The sequence below is a fragment of the Phacochoerus africanus genome, chromosome 9, assembly GCF_016906955.1.
Source record: "Phacochoerus africanus isolate WHEZ1 chromosome 9, ROS_Pafr_v1, whole genome shotgun sequence".
Classification (NCBI taxonomy): Eukaryota; Metazoa; Chordata; class Mammalia; order Artiodactyla; family Suidae; genus Phacochoerus; species Phacochoerus africanus.
In genome coordinates, this window is record NC_062552.1 from 57,830,936 (window position 1) to 57,846,383 (window position 15,448).

At 51.1% G+C, this 15,448-nt stretch overlaps 2 protein-coding genes across 4 annotated transcripts in view; one reads left to right on the plus strand and one right to left on the minus strand.

Annotated features, from left to right (window-relative positions):
- The first annotated feature begins 1,939 nt into the window (after nt 1-1,939).
- On the plus strand, nt 1,940-7,761 carry ISL2 (ISL LIM homeobox 2). The gene is made up of 6 exons (XM_047797277.1): nt 1,940-2,091; nt 2,951-3,140; nt 3,409-3,671; nt 5,488-5,771; nt 6,368-6,535; nt 6,960-7,761. Exons 1-6 carry the CDS (start codon nt 2,034-2,036, stop codon nt 7,074-7,076), a joined length of 1,080 nt encoding a protein of 359 aa, XP_047653233.1. The 5' UTR covers nt 1,940-2,033; the 3' UTR covers nt 7,077-7,761.
- A 5,857-nt stretch (nt 7,762-13,618) lies between these two features.
- SCAPER (S-phase cyclin A associated protein in the ER) overlaps nt 13,619-15,448 on the minus strand; it is a 411,590-nt gene continuing 409,760 nt past the window's right edge. For all 3 annotated transcript variants that reach the window (XM_047796974.1, XM_047796976.1, XM_047796975.1), the window contains one exon: nt 13,619-14,141. In XM_047796974.1, coding sequence (XP_047652930.1) covers nt 14,038-14,141 — 104 coding nt within the window. In that variant the 3' untranslated portion in view covers nt 13,619-14,037. The remainder of the gene's footprint in view (nt 14,142-15,448) is intronic.

Consider the following 15,448-nt stretch of genomic DNA (forward strand, 5'->3'; position numbering starts at 1 on the left):
AGCATACATAGAGGCTCTCAGCACAAAGATACAGCCATAATGATAATTATCATAGTTAACATGTATTGCACTTACTATGTGCCAGATTTGTTCTAAGCCTTTTCCAGAGAATACTTTATTTCTTACAATAGTAGAGGTAGATACCATTTTTAATCCCCCATTTTGCAGATGAGGAAACTAAAGGTCAGAAAGAAAATTAAATGCCTGAGGTCATAGAGTGGTCCAGTGCAGACATACCGGGCCTCCTCACTCCTCAACCCCGTTTATTTACACTGACACATTATTCAAACGCAGCCTTGTCCCCATCCCGGACCTGCTCCACACACACTCAGCGGGAGTGCTGTTCAGGGCGCTGGTGGCCAAAGACGCAAGAAATGGCCCATTGGCACAGCGGTTGGTAAGCGGTGCGGAAGAACCAGACCCATAAGAAGACCAGACGTTCTAAACGTGGTTGTCTTGGAAGACCGACGGGGCTGCCACGTGAAGCGCTCAGCACAGCTGGGCTGCGGCGGGGCTCTCACTTGCAGTGCGGTGGGCCATTACCACGTGGCGAGTTCAGCTTGCACTGAGAGCCTAGCCCCAGCCTCTGCAAAGCCTCTCGCTGCGCACCTGGCTGCACCCATTTCCCGGCGAGCAGCCCAGAGCATTGGGCCAACCCACCTTAGGTTTTTAGCAGGAGGGCCGCCGAGAGCTCGGCCGCGCCCTCGGGCCTACGGGGCCCGGCTCTGGGATTCCTGTGGAAACATTTCATCCCCAGGCGCCCACCTGCGCCCCACCCAGACGCCCACCAAATTTTAGGTTCACCTTCTAGTGGAAAAACAACAGCCACCATGATTGGATAAGTGTTATTTATAATTCATGGACCAGTCTTTGAACCCTTTCAAACAAAACCCACAGCGATTTCTTTGAAAGAAAGAAATGCCTGGACTCGGCTCAGAAGTCGCGGGTTTTCTAAGGACCGACAAGCCACTGCACAGATAGTAAATTACCCCGCGAGCCACATTTGTTTCTGATTATTTGCATTGCAGTTGATTTGTGAAATAAAACAGAAGAGTTTATAAATACCGTTTATTCTGGAAGTGGAACACACACTCGACCCCAGCATTGTTCCTAGAAGGAGTTGTGCTATTCGGGTGGGGAGAGCATGCGGGAATCCGTGTCAAATTACACCCCCGCCCCAAATCCAAGTCAAAGCTAGAATCTGGATCCGGTTTGGATTTTCGGATTCTGCATTCTGATGTTACCCACCTAATTCTCCAACTTGGAGAAGTTTTCCACAGGCAGACTGGTAGGGACGTCTAAACAGAGTTTATCCAAACCTTTAACCTCTCTCTCTAGCTTGGACTCTGAGAACAAAGGCGCCCGAGAGGAAAAAGGTGACCAGCTGGACGGTGAAGGTCTTGGCCAGACCACCCTTCCGCCCAGCTCTCGTCCCAAGAGAGTGGATTTCCTTCTCCCCCCCCCCCCATGAAAGAAGGGAGCATTTAAAGGGCAGGCCCTCCTCCACTCCCCAGGTATCCATCACCCTGCTAGAGCGCGCCTGGGGAGACCGCCCCGCAAGTCCAAGGGGAAGCTCAGAGCTGCGGCGGCCCTGGAGACAGCTCAGCGGTGACGCAAGGTCGAGCCGGGATAGCCCGACTCCTGGTCAGAGTGAGGATCCTTGTAGATTTCAGAGGAGGGGGCTGTTCTCCATTGTTCACCCCGGGCCAATCAGGGTTGGCCCATTTCCTTCCAGCCAATCCCCCGTTACCCCCGCCTTCCACCCAACCCATCCCGCCCATCAGCCCCCAGGTCCCCAACACCTCCCCCGCATCCCCCGCGGTTCTGGGGAAGCTCCGTGACGCCACAGGTCCCGCCCCCAGCTCCGGCCCGGGGCGAGTGCGTGCTGACGTCATGCTGCGTGCGGGCCGGTGCGGAATCGCTCCTTCAACTCCGCGGGGCAGGAGGAGTTAGTTAGCAAAGAGCCGAGGCTGGGCGCGCGACCCTCGTCCTTCTGCCTCTGGCCGCACGCTTTGCGCACATCTCTTTTCTGCATGGTGGATATTATTTTTCATTATCCTTTTCTGGGTACTATGGGGGATCATTCCAAGAGTAAGTCTTTTTCTGTGTGTGTGTGCATGTGCTTAATATGCAATATTTCTAATGCAGAAGAATGTTTAGCGGATTCTACAAGTGGCTTCTATTTGACAGGACACTGGCAGGGAAAAAACAAAACGAATGCATTTCCCTGCAGGACTGCTTATCCTTTGGAATCCTGTTGTTTTAGCTTATAATTAAGCACTCTTTTTCAAGCCTGCTAGGCTGACCTCAGGCTGTGAAATCTGCTTCTGTTTTGCGCTAAAGCAATTAGGTTTGATTTAGCGATGTGGGTTTTTTTTTTTTTTTTTTTTTTTGGTTTGCCTGCTTGCTTGTCTGTCGGCCTTTTAAATAAGGAAGATTTCCCTCGCTTGATCTGGGGTATTTAAACTAAGAAATGTCAAAGAGGATGAGCTGAGACCCCGCTGAACGCTGATGTGTCTGCGCTGGGATAGGAGGGAGTCTCTGTGAGAGGGAGTGTGCGGACGGAAATGCCTGAACATCACTGTTCAGTATTGATGGGGTGGCTTCTGTAGGGCTTAAATGTCTATTTACTCTTTCTTCTCACTTACATGTTAGCTTTTAGTTATAAGATATATCGATAAAACGCTTGTGTCCAAGTGAATGTAATAGCGGGAAAAAAAAATTGAGGAGGGTGGGAGGAGGCAAAAAAAACCTTAACAAATTCAGAAGATTTTGTTTTTTCGTTTCCAATTGTCTGGACCTTTAGAGAGACCACTTTCTTTTCCTAGTGGTCTCAATTCTTGAAAGGGAGCAAGAGCGCAAGCGGGTTGGGTTGGGTCGGGTCTGGAGCTGCCTCTGCCAGGGTCCGGGCAGCGGGGCCTAACGCGGGCCCCACGCCCTTCTTCGGCAGAGAAGCCCGGGACCGCCATGTGCGTGGGGTGCGGGAGTCAGATCCACGACCAGTTTATCCTGCGGGTGTCGCCTGACCTCGAGTGGCACGCCGCCTGCCTCAAGTGCGCCGAGTGCAGCCAGTACCTGGACGAGACGTGCACGTGCTTCGTGAGAGACGGGAAGACCTACTGCAAGCGGGACTATGTCAGGTGAGGCCCGGGGAAGCTTGGGCTGAGCCACCGCCCGCAGGGGCCGGGGCTTGGGGACGGCTGGCCGCCTGCGCGCCCCCGCGCGGGGAAAAGGCCGCCCCCACCCCGAACGCGTGCCTCCGCGCACCTCTGGGTCTGGGAACCCCCGGAGGGCCTGTCCCCGCGCCACCGAGCGTCCTGGCGCGCGTGCCCGGGCTGGGTAAGCAGCTCGGGAGGCGAGGCCGGCCGTAGGCCCCGAGCTGACACCGCCCGCGCCTTGGGCCCGCAGGCTCTTCGGCATCAAGTGCGCCAAGTGCCAAGTGGGCTTCAGCAGCAGCGATCTGGTGATGCGGGCACGGGACAGCGTGTACCACATAGAATGTTTCCGCTGCTCGGTGTGCAGCCGTCAGCTGCTGCCCGGCGACGAGTTCTCGCTGCGGGAGCACGAGCTGCTCTGCCGCGCTGACCATGGCCTTCTGCTGGAGCGCGCGGCGGCCGGCAGCCCGCGCAGCCCCGGCCCGCTCCCCGGACCCCGCGGCCTGCATCTGCCAGGTAAGCTGCGAGCGCCCGGCCCTGTGCCGCCAGCGCCGGTGTGAGTGCATGTGTGTGTGTTCATAGGTGGGTCCTTGTGCTCGGAGGAAAAGTTGTCTCTTGGGTATATTTCCACTTGTCAGGATTGTGAGGCTTTCTGGGTGAGTGCAGAACTCACTGTGCTAGGAATGCGGCTGTGTGTTCGTGTGTGCCGGGGAAAAAATTACATGTGGGTAAACTTGAGCCGGGATCGTGTGTGTATTAGTGTGTAAGTGTGCGCAGTGACCAGGAATATGTGGAACACAGAACTAGGAACAGGAAGGTAAATGACAACGGGGAATTTTAAGTGGTGACTTTGTCTAAGGGACTTGTACTGGGAATTTCATGCAGTATATGTGTTGCCAGAGAGAAAAGATAGGTTTGCCTGGGTGTATGTGTGTAAGGAATACAGTTCTCAGCCTAGAGCTGGGCTCAGCCAGCCAGGCCCACCCGTAAAGACAGGCTCTGAAGGCTAACCACTCAACAAAGAGCCAATGTCTGCATTTGTCTTTTGAGGCCCAGTTTGATGAACAACTTAGCCAAATGTTTCTCGGCGAGGTAGGTGTGGAGTCACAGTGGACTCCTAGAAAACACCTCAAGGGATGGATACTCTGGGTCCTAATTATGAGGGTGCCATAGATGGGGGTCTCGTTGTGTGGTTACCGGTAGGAATGGTGCCCCTGGCTGAGCAGTTAGCAGACCTGAGGCACCCATCTCTAGACCAGGTTGAGCCTCTGGGCGTTGTGTGCTTTAAAGTGCTCCCAGTCTTTCTGGTTCTCCCTTTACTTCTTTATACAATGAGGAAATTAGGCTAGATGGGCTATTTGTAAATATTTATCCAGACTAGAAATGTCTGGAAGATGATAGAAACTGAAATGGTTCGACTTGTATTCAAGGGTGTGTAGACCTGGTTGGGATAAAGGGGCGTGAAAGGGGATAAAAGCAGTGTTAAGTGCACCTGGTCTCCCAGGGGCTCCCTTTTGTTTGTTGCGGGTTGCCAGCTGAGGGAAAAGGACCATTTGTACAGGATTTTCCTCCACCCGGGGTTGAGAGAACCTAAGGCCAAGAGAGGAGAGTGCCAGTGGCCGCGCACTAGGGCTGGGAGGGTGGCTGCTGGGCTAGGGAACCTGGAGCCTTGAGGGAGGAGACCAGGGGGCCTAGGAGAGGCACAAAGGAACTATCCAGGCCCTGGAGGCCCTCCTGAACCCCCGGCCAGGTCTTCAAGACAAGCGTTGCGGCCCTGTACGAGCGCCCTTTGAATCGAAGAGAAGCGCTCTTGGAGGCCACCCCCTCTCCCCTGCCCCGGGAGTGGGAGACAAGCTCCCTCAATCCCTGCGCAGTGCGGACGCATGGGGTCCGCATGGGTCACCTTCCCCCTCCAGAGTCCTGGGCGCGCCTTCTTCCTCTTCCTCTGAAACTCCGACTTCTTCCGGAGGGCTTCCCTCCTCCGGCGGGGCCCATGTGGGCATTCCTGGGGTCGGGTAAGCGGAGGGGGCACAGCCGGTAGCGGCCACTCAGGACTCGCGAGCAGGCCTAGCTCACAGCTCCCACGCCCTCCCTGAGCTCCCGGGAAGTCACTGCGGGGACCCCTGTGGAGGAACTGGGGAAGGGACAAAAATGCACGCCTTTTTCTGGGCAGGGCGAACGGATGAAAAGGGAGCCAAGACGAACAATAAAACGAAATAAACGGAATAAAAGAGAAACGAAATCGGGCCCCGGAGGGCTCGCTGGGCCGCCGCGGGGCGGGGCGCGGGGAGAGTGGGTGGCGGCCGCTCGCTCACCTCTAGCTTCCTTGCAGACCCGGGGTCCGGCCGGCAGCCTTCGCTGCGCCCACACGTGCACAAACAAACAGAGAAGACAACCCGCGTGCGGACTGTGCTCAACGAGAAGCAACTGCACACTCTGCGGACCTGCTACGCCGCCAACCCGCGGCCCGACGCGCTCATGAAGGAGCAGCTGGTGGAGATGACCGGCCTGAGCCCGCGGGTCATCCGCGTCTGGTTCCAGAACAAGCGTTGCAAGGACAAGAAGAAATCTATCCTCATGAAGCAGCTGCAGCAGCAGCAGCATAACGACAAGACGGTGAGGGACCGGGCGCTAGAGGGTACGGCAGGGTGGGGCCTGGGTTCCCGCCTGGGCATTTGCCTACCCTTTTCTGGGCCGGCTCTCGGGAGATCCAGAGGGAACTGGACTCTCCAAAGAGCGTCTGTTTGTGCTTCCAGAGCAAGGTTTAGTTGGGGTAGAAGGCTCCTGAATTATTGTATCTGAAGCTTCAGGTCTTATCCCAGTGCCAGCATAGACCTGGGTTGAGGTCGAGGAGCAGTTTGGAGCCCAAGGCGTCATGGTTGCCAGCGCCCACCAGTCGGGGCAGGTTATGTCCTTCTCTCCACATGACTCCGGGTTTGAACACTTTCCTTTGTAAAGCTGGAGGATGGGAAGGCAGGCCTCGCGCTGCTTCCCTTGCTCTGCTGACTTCCAGCAGCGAGGCTGGCCTGTGGTGGGACACGGAGTATTTCCAGTGGGGAAGGCGGGCTCATTCGGCTGCAGACAAGGGTATGCCTCCCTCAAACAGTTTCAGGCTCTAAATCATGTGCCAGGATTGAGGCCCCCAGTCTCGAAGGTGGCTCAAAACGCAAGACCTCTAGCGTTTCCCACCTCCACCTCTGCTTGTCCCCTAGAGCCTCCAGGGACTGACCGGGACGCCCCTGGTGGCGGGCAGCCCCATCCGTCACGAGAGCGCCGTGCAGGGCAGCGCAGTCGAGGTGCAGACATACCAGCCGCCCTGGAAAGCGCTCAGCGAGTTCGCCCTCCAGAGTGACCTGGACCAGCCCGCCTTCCAGCAGCTGGTGAGGCCCTGCCATGCCCGCCCGGACCTCAGGACTCTCAGGGAGGTGGGGTGGCTTTAGCCCCTTAGTCAAGTTGGGAAGGGAGGGGGTATTCTCAAAGCATTGAGGGCTTGGACAGCCCTAAGCCGTTATGGCTGGGGGACTGGGTAGCTGCTAGCACACTCGGCCCATAATTTTCTCTAAACCAGGTCTCCCTGGCTTAAAGCTCTCTCAGGAGAGGTCGAGGGATTAACCAACCCGCCCCCCACCCCCGCCGCCCCATACCCCTTCTTGCGCTTGGGGACCTGGCCGACTTCAAGGGCTTGCTCCCAGCGGGTGGCCTGTCCCCAAGGGATATACCCCCGACTCGGAGCAGGCGGCCCGGGAAAACCAGCTCGGGCGCGTCTTCTTCACTGGCTCCTTCCTGGCGTCTCCCCTGCCCCAGGTTTCCTTCTCCGAATCTGGCTCCCTAGGCAACTCCTCTGGCAGCGATGTGACCTCCCTGTCCTCGCAGCTCCCGGATACCCCCAACAGCATGGTGCCGAGTCCCGTGGAGACGTGAGGGGGACCCTTCCCCGCCAGCCCGCGGACCTCGCATGCCCCCTGCATGAGACTCACCCATGCTCAGGCCATTCCAGCTCCGAAAACTCTCTCGCCTTTGTAATTATTATTATTGTTATTTAAAGAGAGAGGACTGAGAGAAGCGGTCGGGACAGCTCAAAGCGCCGAAACGCAACCTGCTTTCACCAGACTGGAGAGACTTGCTCCGAGGACTTTTATTTTTACAAAACCAAAATTCGAGATTTACTAGCGTTAGCGGCATAAATGCCTTCTGCCTTCTCCTCTCCCTTGCTCAGCTGGGCCGCCGGCGCTCGGCGCCCCCCGCCTACGTGCCCACGTCTTCGTGGAGAACGCGCAGGGCAAGTTCCAAGCCGGCTCAGCCCCAAGCTGTCCCCCGCGGGCGCCTGTGCCCACCCCGCCTCGCGCTCCCATGTGGCTTCGCCGGGTTGTAGCCGGGCAGAGGATTGGGGCGATCCAAAGGAACGGACACTCAATCCCCAAAGCGCATGACTGCCGGACAAGAGTAGAAACGTGACTTTCCTTGAAAATGTTTTAAATTATCAGTCGACGGAGGACAGAGTGTGTGAGCCTTTGCCGAACAAAACGTAAGTTATTGTTATTTATTGTGAGAACAGCCAGTTCATAGTGGGACAAATATTTTGATCATAATAAAAAAAATAACCCGATGCGATGCCGCTCTTGTGTGCTGTTGGCGCAGCGGGAGGGCAGGACGAAGACTGTGGGGGTTGGGACCTGCTGCGTCGAAAAAAAGGCTTGGCGGAGTCGGCAGCCTAGGCTCCGCAAGGGGCCCACAGCTCCAGCCCACGTGCCCTCGCGCGGCCAGGGGCGGGCCCGGCGGGGATTGGGCGCCTCGCGGGGGGGCGGGGCTGGGGCCCGGCGCTCCGTACGAACCGGGCGGCCCTGGGAGGCCCGGGGAGGAGTTTGATCTCCCCGGTCTTCCCGGAAGCCGGCCTTCTCCCCACTCTCCTTCCTTCCCCCCCGGCGTTTCACTGAGGGAGGCTGTGGGGAGACCTTGTTTGGGCGGGAAATGTGCGATGCTCGGATGGCAGCCGATTGGCTCGCTAAGGCGAGCGGTTCCAAATCAGCCTTGCCTCAGATCATGGAACCGGACTCAGCCTGGCGCCCCCGAAGGCCCCCTCGACCCTCACTCCGTTTTCGACCGGGTGCCCTCGGGCCCTCCCTGAGCTCCTTTTCCCGCTAGTCTGGAGGCCCGAACCCCTAACCCTGGGGCCCCTCGCCCGCCTGCCACCGCGGCCCAGCCACCGAGCGCGAGGCCGGCCCGAGGGCCCCGAGGCGAGCAAGGGGGCCCTGACGGCTCGTTCTCCGCGCTGTCCCAAGAGTGGATGCGCGACGTGATCAATCTCGCTGCATTTATTAATTCCCCAGTCTAGACAGAGGAGAGGGCCGGGCGGCGGCTCCTTATCTGCATTTGGCATCACCTGCAAGCGATACACTGAAGGAGCTACAACAAGCCCCCGTTAGGATCGAGGCTGGCAGGGAAAATAAGTCCACCCAGAACCAGTCTGGCGTGTCCTTGGTTTATTTTTTCTTTCCAGACCCGAAATGCAGGGGGCGGGGGATGGCCCCTGGATATGCAGTGCCCAGGTCATTTGGTGTGACATTTCAAACCCCTGCGACTTGTTTTCTTGAAAACTGGCTTTAGTGATCGCAGGAAATAACCAAGAGATACTGAATCTCCAGCAGGCCCCCGGGCTAGCACAAAAAAAAAAAAAAAAAAAAAAAGGAAAAAAGAAAGAAAACCCGAGAGGCTCAGGTTTTACCCTTCACAAATATTTAACCCTTTGGCAGCCTGGGACAGTTCTTTTCCCAGATCAGCCCACACTTGGTGGACTCAGGAAGTTGCTTGCCTGCTAGTCAATCCACTGCTCTGGAAGAATCTCTGGCATTAGGTTTCCTTGTGTCTCAAGTTAAAAAACCGGCAAGTTATATTCTTCTTTGACCAGGAATCATCTTGAAAGGGGGCAACGCCCTGGACGAGTAGGGGATAGTTGCCATCTTAGTGCCTGGTAAGGAAAAATGTGTCTAAGGGGGCGTCTGTGGCTGCTGGATAGAGGAGTTGGTACCTTCTGTTAAAAAGCCATGGGCTGCTTGAAGGAGGCCACTGCAGGTGTTGAGCAGAGCTGATGGCAGAATTCCGTCCTCAGGTTCCTCCCCTTCCCCCCATCAGAGGCAGTGGGCTGGGAGACAGGCTGGCCAGTATTGAAAGAAAATGGGGAGGAGGTGGGAAAATCAGGCCACATTTAGATTTTACTTCCTGAAAGTCAAGGTGATGCTAACACAAAAATTAAAGAGAACATTCCCCTTCTTCAGGGTTTAGGAAATGGTGCTGCAAACTTAGAGATAAGGAAAGAGCTATGTAGGGTTAATGAGGACCAGCTTTACCTCTCAAGTGCCCAGAAACGGTTTTAATAATCAGGGTTAGGCTCTTTGAGGCTTCGTTCCCTTAACTTAGACCATTCCCTCCCAAACAGAAATATAGATATTTCCTTTTACCTTCTGGCTGGCCATTGGATAGGGGGATAAATGTAGAAGAAATCTTACTTCCCCAAACTTCTAATTTTCCAGAATATTGAGTTTTGTCATTTTAACAAGGAAATAACAGGTTTTTGCACTTAAAATGTTCTTAATGATTGTTAATTAGCTCTGAATTTTTGCTTTTGACCGCAGTATTTTAATGATGCAAATGGAAACTTCTGCCTACCTAATTAGTCATCTCTTCCCTTGCCATCCATAGAACAAAAATCTAATTCCTCTTTATAATGTTTGTATGAGTTTGTTTCTGAATATTGTGAAATTACTCAGATCAAAGTGGTTGCTGTGTATTAGGAGACCTGTATCTATCTGTTTTGCTGGATAAAACATCACAAGCTCTTCTCTAGTTTGTTTCTAGCCCAGCCCAAAGGGGCGCATCATTTTCCATGTGGGTTTTCAGGGAAAGGGTTTGACTCCGACGCCTTATTACAGTGGTCCCTGGTGAGGTGTCAGGTCTATGGTTGGTTAGTTACATTAATAAATATCAGTTTTACTGGTTCCTAGGTCATCTTTAAACATCTTTTGTAATGCAGTAGGGATTTTCTTGTAAATTAAATTACCTGTAACAATGACAAGTGTTGTGTTTTATGCCTACTGAACTTTTAAAGTGAGATACCCAGTTGTGCAGTAAAAAAAAAAAAAAGTCAGTTCAATAAAAGAGGCCATAGGTGGGAAATGGGAGTTTATTTAACTAGATTCACTTTAGGATAGATTTTCTCAGAAGATTTATCTAATAATTTGGATAGCTCTATGTAACTGAGGCAGGGAAGTGATTCCCAAAGATGGAAAAGTTTATTGCTATTATACCACAAAATTTAATACATATTGAAAGGCTGTATAATTCTGGGAAATTCAGCATCCCTGTGGCAGTATTCCCAAAGAACTTTAATTTTTAATGGGTTGTGGAATAGAAATCAGCTTTTTAGCTTTGAATATGAAATAGCTTAAGGCTTAGTTTTGTCAGAGTTGCAAATACTGGGTTTAAATGAGACATTGTCTAAGATTGTTCTCTAAAAAATGTGAGATTCTGCCATGCTGTCTGGGGGAGGGCATAAATTGCCACACATTTAGCTAGCTGTGCTTTCCCATGCAAATGTTCAGCAAAGAGAGCAAGAGAATTAGCTGAATAGCAGCGTGCTGGAGAGGGGAAACAATGAATGAATAATAAACTATTTGCAGAAAAGTTCCCAATGGAGTTGTGATAAAAGCAGGAAATTTAGAGCGAGTTTATTAAGCTGATGTAAGGAAGATTAGAGGCTTTTAAATATGCGTCTGATTGATGTAAAGGTAAACTTTCTTCAAGATACTGGGATTCAGTGCAATAACGAAGATTGTGTGACCAATTACAGGCTAGCACCTTGTTGATGGAGACTGTGCATGGAAGATGCAGATAAATGGAGCTAGGCTGAGAACAGTAATGGGAGAGAGAAAGGGCAGAGAAATATTCCATTGGGATCCAGATGTGGAGCGAGGTGGGGAGTAGTTCAATTTGTAAAGCAAGTTTGGCATCCTGCAGAAATCATGCCACAGAGGCTGAAGTGCTAGGTGAGTCCATCTTTTGGATCTGGGCAGCGCCTGGTGAAGAAGGTTAAAGGCTGGGAGAGCGTGGGTCAGGGAGTGAGGGGAGGGACAGTAATTCTGGAAGACTGAGTTTCCCCAGTGGGAAACAGGACACTTGAGGTGGCGGTGTCAGTGTGTAAGGCAGGAGACCCCTGTGTTCCGGGCTGGGAACAAGGAGAGGGAAGTGGAAGAAGAGGGATGGTAAGGAGTAATCCCTTCCCAGAGTATTGAGACCCAAGAATTTAGAAAGCTTGGCAAGGAGCTCTGGGAGAAGTGGTGCGGGTGGCTTCCTTCCTGGGGGAGGAAGGAAGGATGGTGGAGGTGGCGAGGTCTGGACCTAGGTTCAGTAGGGGCCAGGTTCGAGGTTCGGGATCACAGCGCCTCCAACAGCTTGTAGGGAGGGAGAGGCTGTGGAACTTGACAGGAAGCGGCGGCCTAGAGGTCCTGCTGGGAGTCCGGGGTGACGAGCCTGGTAGAGCTCCCGGGAAAGCGAGCTTGCCGCCTAGAGCGGGAAATTCAGTTGGGCAACGGCGTTGGGTGTTCAATTGTCGCTGCTCCCGGGCCTCGGACGGCTTTTTTCTATTTGGCTTAAATTCTGGGGTCTAAAGCCCGGGCGAAATTGTGGCTTTTGCCCCAGCTGTACCCAGTCACATCGTCAGCTTACAAGCGGGACCCAGCAGAGGCTTTGCGCTTTGGCGCAGCGGGTCCACCTGTGGCCCCTGACTGAGCCTTGGGAAACTGGGGACGTGGTCCCTGCCCCAAGAAAATGCCAGTGGGTGGCACTCGCCCTCGCAAATTGGAACAAGATGTGCCTGCGCTCACCTGCTCGCCGCGCTCTCCCCGCCGCGGGAGAGTTCAGAAGTCGTAAAACCCAGGGGAATTAGAGCTTAAATCACTAGGGCCCGGCGGAGAGCGCATTAAAGGAGAGAACTTGAGACCTACAGAAGCCGCGCGGGTCGGGAATCACCGAGGAGCCCGCGGCTCGATCCTCGCAGGCTCCCCAGCTGGGTGGAGCCTGGGTTTGTCTCAATCAAATCCCCTCCCCTCCTGGACAACGGGGCCAAATGAGACCATTCAATTAAATGTTTAATTGCGAATTCTGGTATGGTTTCTGTAAGGTTAATCACAGCTGTCTCAATTATTTATGGCTTTTTGGCACATATCCGACCAGATAAGAAGCATATTCTAATTGTGAAGCGTCTTGCAGGAAATCTTATAAATATTTGATTATTCCTTTCAGCTGCAAGGGTTCTGGGTCCACGCCCCAAGACGCGCGGGGCAAGCGGGATTCGGGAACTCCTCTTCCGGTTGGGGCTCCCCGGGCGGCGGCGGCGGGCACGGAAGGAGCCGGCCGCGGACACCTGGCTCTCTGCTCTCGGGCGGCGGAGGGGCCTGGGTCGCCAGCCGGGAGGAGGGCACGGGAGCCAGGGCGCAGCCCTTCCTGGGACGCGGCGCTGAACCTGGCCGCGGCTGGAGGTGTTTCCGCGTGCGCCGCGGAGGGGGTCCCACATCCGGCGCCCCCCACGTCGAATAGCGGCCGGAGCCCGGGGAGCGGGCTCAGCCGAGGCGGGAGGGGCCTCCCGAAGTCGGTTCCAGTGGCCCGGGGCTGCGGGCCTTCAGCCCGAGAGCCCAAGACGCCAGGGCCATGGCGGCAGGAGCACAGAGCGCACCGGCATGCTTCCCCCCCCCCTTTTAAATCGGACCTCCTTATTTTCTATTTTTAGAGAAGCGAAAACAATATACATAACTTGGCAGCCTTGTGAGGCTCCCCCCAAAAAAGTGTCATGAACATTAGATAGAGAAGTTTGGTTTTAAAAATCTGATGAAACTTTTTTTATTTCCCAGTCCCCTCCGCCCTCAGTCTTGCATCTGATAGATATTCAGACTTTTTTTTTTTTTTTTTTTTTTCCCGACTAGATCTTTCTTCTTGGTAATGTTTGATCCTTATCCGACAGAAATTATTGCCGATGTCACTCAGTGAACGGCTTAGCACTGGCCGTCTGCTTAAGGTGGAGAAACAATGAAAACAAGATATGAGAAGGTCAGCATCTCCTGGCAGACACGCCTCACGTTCAGCTGTGAGCCGAGCTCAGGAGTTTAAAGCTTCAGAGCCCTTTGTGACCGTCTGTTTTACTTTTACTTCGGCGTTGCTTCATTTCACAGTTATGTGAGGAAACACTTTAGGGTAATTCATTATGGTTGATCTTTTTGGATCACTAATTTTTATTCTGGAGAATAATTTCAGTTCTTTCTATAGTGCGCTCTCAGTATTGGCTGCTAGGAAAGTTTAGGCACACCGACGAATGCAATGCTCTAAATTCATTTCAGATTCCCCCCAAAACATATTATGTATGTGGAATGTAAAAGTGTTACAGACATCTTTTACTCTAAATCTTATAAAGGGAAATAAGAGCAGGTTAACTTTTGGTAAGTCTTTAATTAAGATACTTCTGGAGTTGGAGTTAATGTTTTTCTTTAAAAATTTTAATACCTTAATAAGAAAAGTCACCACTGCAAACAGAATAAGTTACTTTATTACAATAACAAAACAGACTTGCTAATTTTATGTCTAATTTTACCCTTATTACAAATGCAAAGTATATATTATCATAGGATGTAAGTTACCAAACTCCAAAATATTGTGCAGAAAGGAAATAAACTCAACTTGCAGAAACAACAGTAAAGTATCTACAGTTATTATAAATAGTGCAAAGTATATACCATATCTACAAAGTATAAACATGTGAAAATGAATTTCTTAAGGAACAGTTAGAATGTTTGAACAATTAAAAATATTAATGATGGTACTCAAATTCAAACCAACCCATTTATTTTTTCTCTTTTTTTAAGAAAAACTGTCGAGCTTCTTCCCAGGCCTGCTGAGGAAATCTGTTAGCCAGCTCAAGATAGTCTTGGGAACCCATGCATATTCCTGAGAGGAAAAAAAAAAAAAAAAAAGAGAGAGAGAAGAGTTGAAAAGAGTTAAATTCTTTAAAATTTAAGAAATGAAAATTATTTTTATATCTGAGTACAAAATGGAAATATAAACTTCAAATAAACCATGATGCAAATTTAAGATAACTGATCTATATCTATGGTATAAAATATATAATACATAGTATAAAATATATGTAGTACTTAATATATTAAATCTATATTTAATATATTTATAGTATATAATATACTGTATATTATATATAGTATAAATATATAATATATATCTTAATCACGATCTATTTTGTGCTTCTAACTTATTCAGACATTAACCCTATGTAAAACATGAAAAACACTGTTTTGGACTGTGGAGTAAGAAAATAGGGGAAAATAAGTATAGTGAACAAAATAAAATGACAGTCAAATATTCCATTCTTAAATTAGCCTTGAAAGGCTAAATCTGTATGGATACTTGATGTCTGTTTTCTAAAATAATCTATTTAATTTAAAACATGATTTTTTTAAACATAACTTTAAAAATGCTCAAATCTGGCATTCAGTCGCCTAACAAAGCAGAGGCAACTATTAGGAGCTTTACTGGCTGTTGAAGCAAACACTCTCAAGGCTGGCCAGTCATCTAGCAGTGAGAATTTGAAAGCCAGGATTTTTCCTCTGTAATAAGAATGTGGTGCTACCAGGAGCTGCTTTACACTTAGAACTTAGAGGTTCACCTGGACAATGAACTCAAAACATCTTGAGACATTTTATGGGGGCTTAATCTTAGCAAAAGAGGGAACAGACATCTAAGGTGCAAACTGGCAATTTAGTGAGGCGGCATCAGTTTTTAAAATCAAGTATGCATATTATGAGCTGTCACCAGTATAGTGATAACTTTTCCTAAGCAAAGCAGAAAACAGTTCCCCACTTGCTGTTTTGTGGATTAATCCCATTGTAATTGGGTAAAGCATGGCAGTCAGAGAAGATGGTCCCTTGGAAAAGAAAGCAGGTTGAAACCAAGCAGAGAGAAGCAGCCACTGGGACTCTGCCTGCCAGATAGGCAGCAAATGGTGACTCATCCTTACTTCAGGAGAAAGAGGAGTAAGAATGTCTATATTTTTACTTGCAAAAAAAAAAAATGATGTTCAATGAAAAATAAATACATTAGAATATTGTTCTAGCATTTTCATAAATTCAAAGTTGAAACATTGTTTTCTAAGAAATAGTAACATATGCTGATTTCCCTCTAACCTCCAACAGCTTTAAAAAAAAGGCTGTGACTGAGTCAGGGCAGAAGTGAACTTGCAC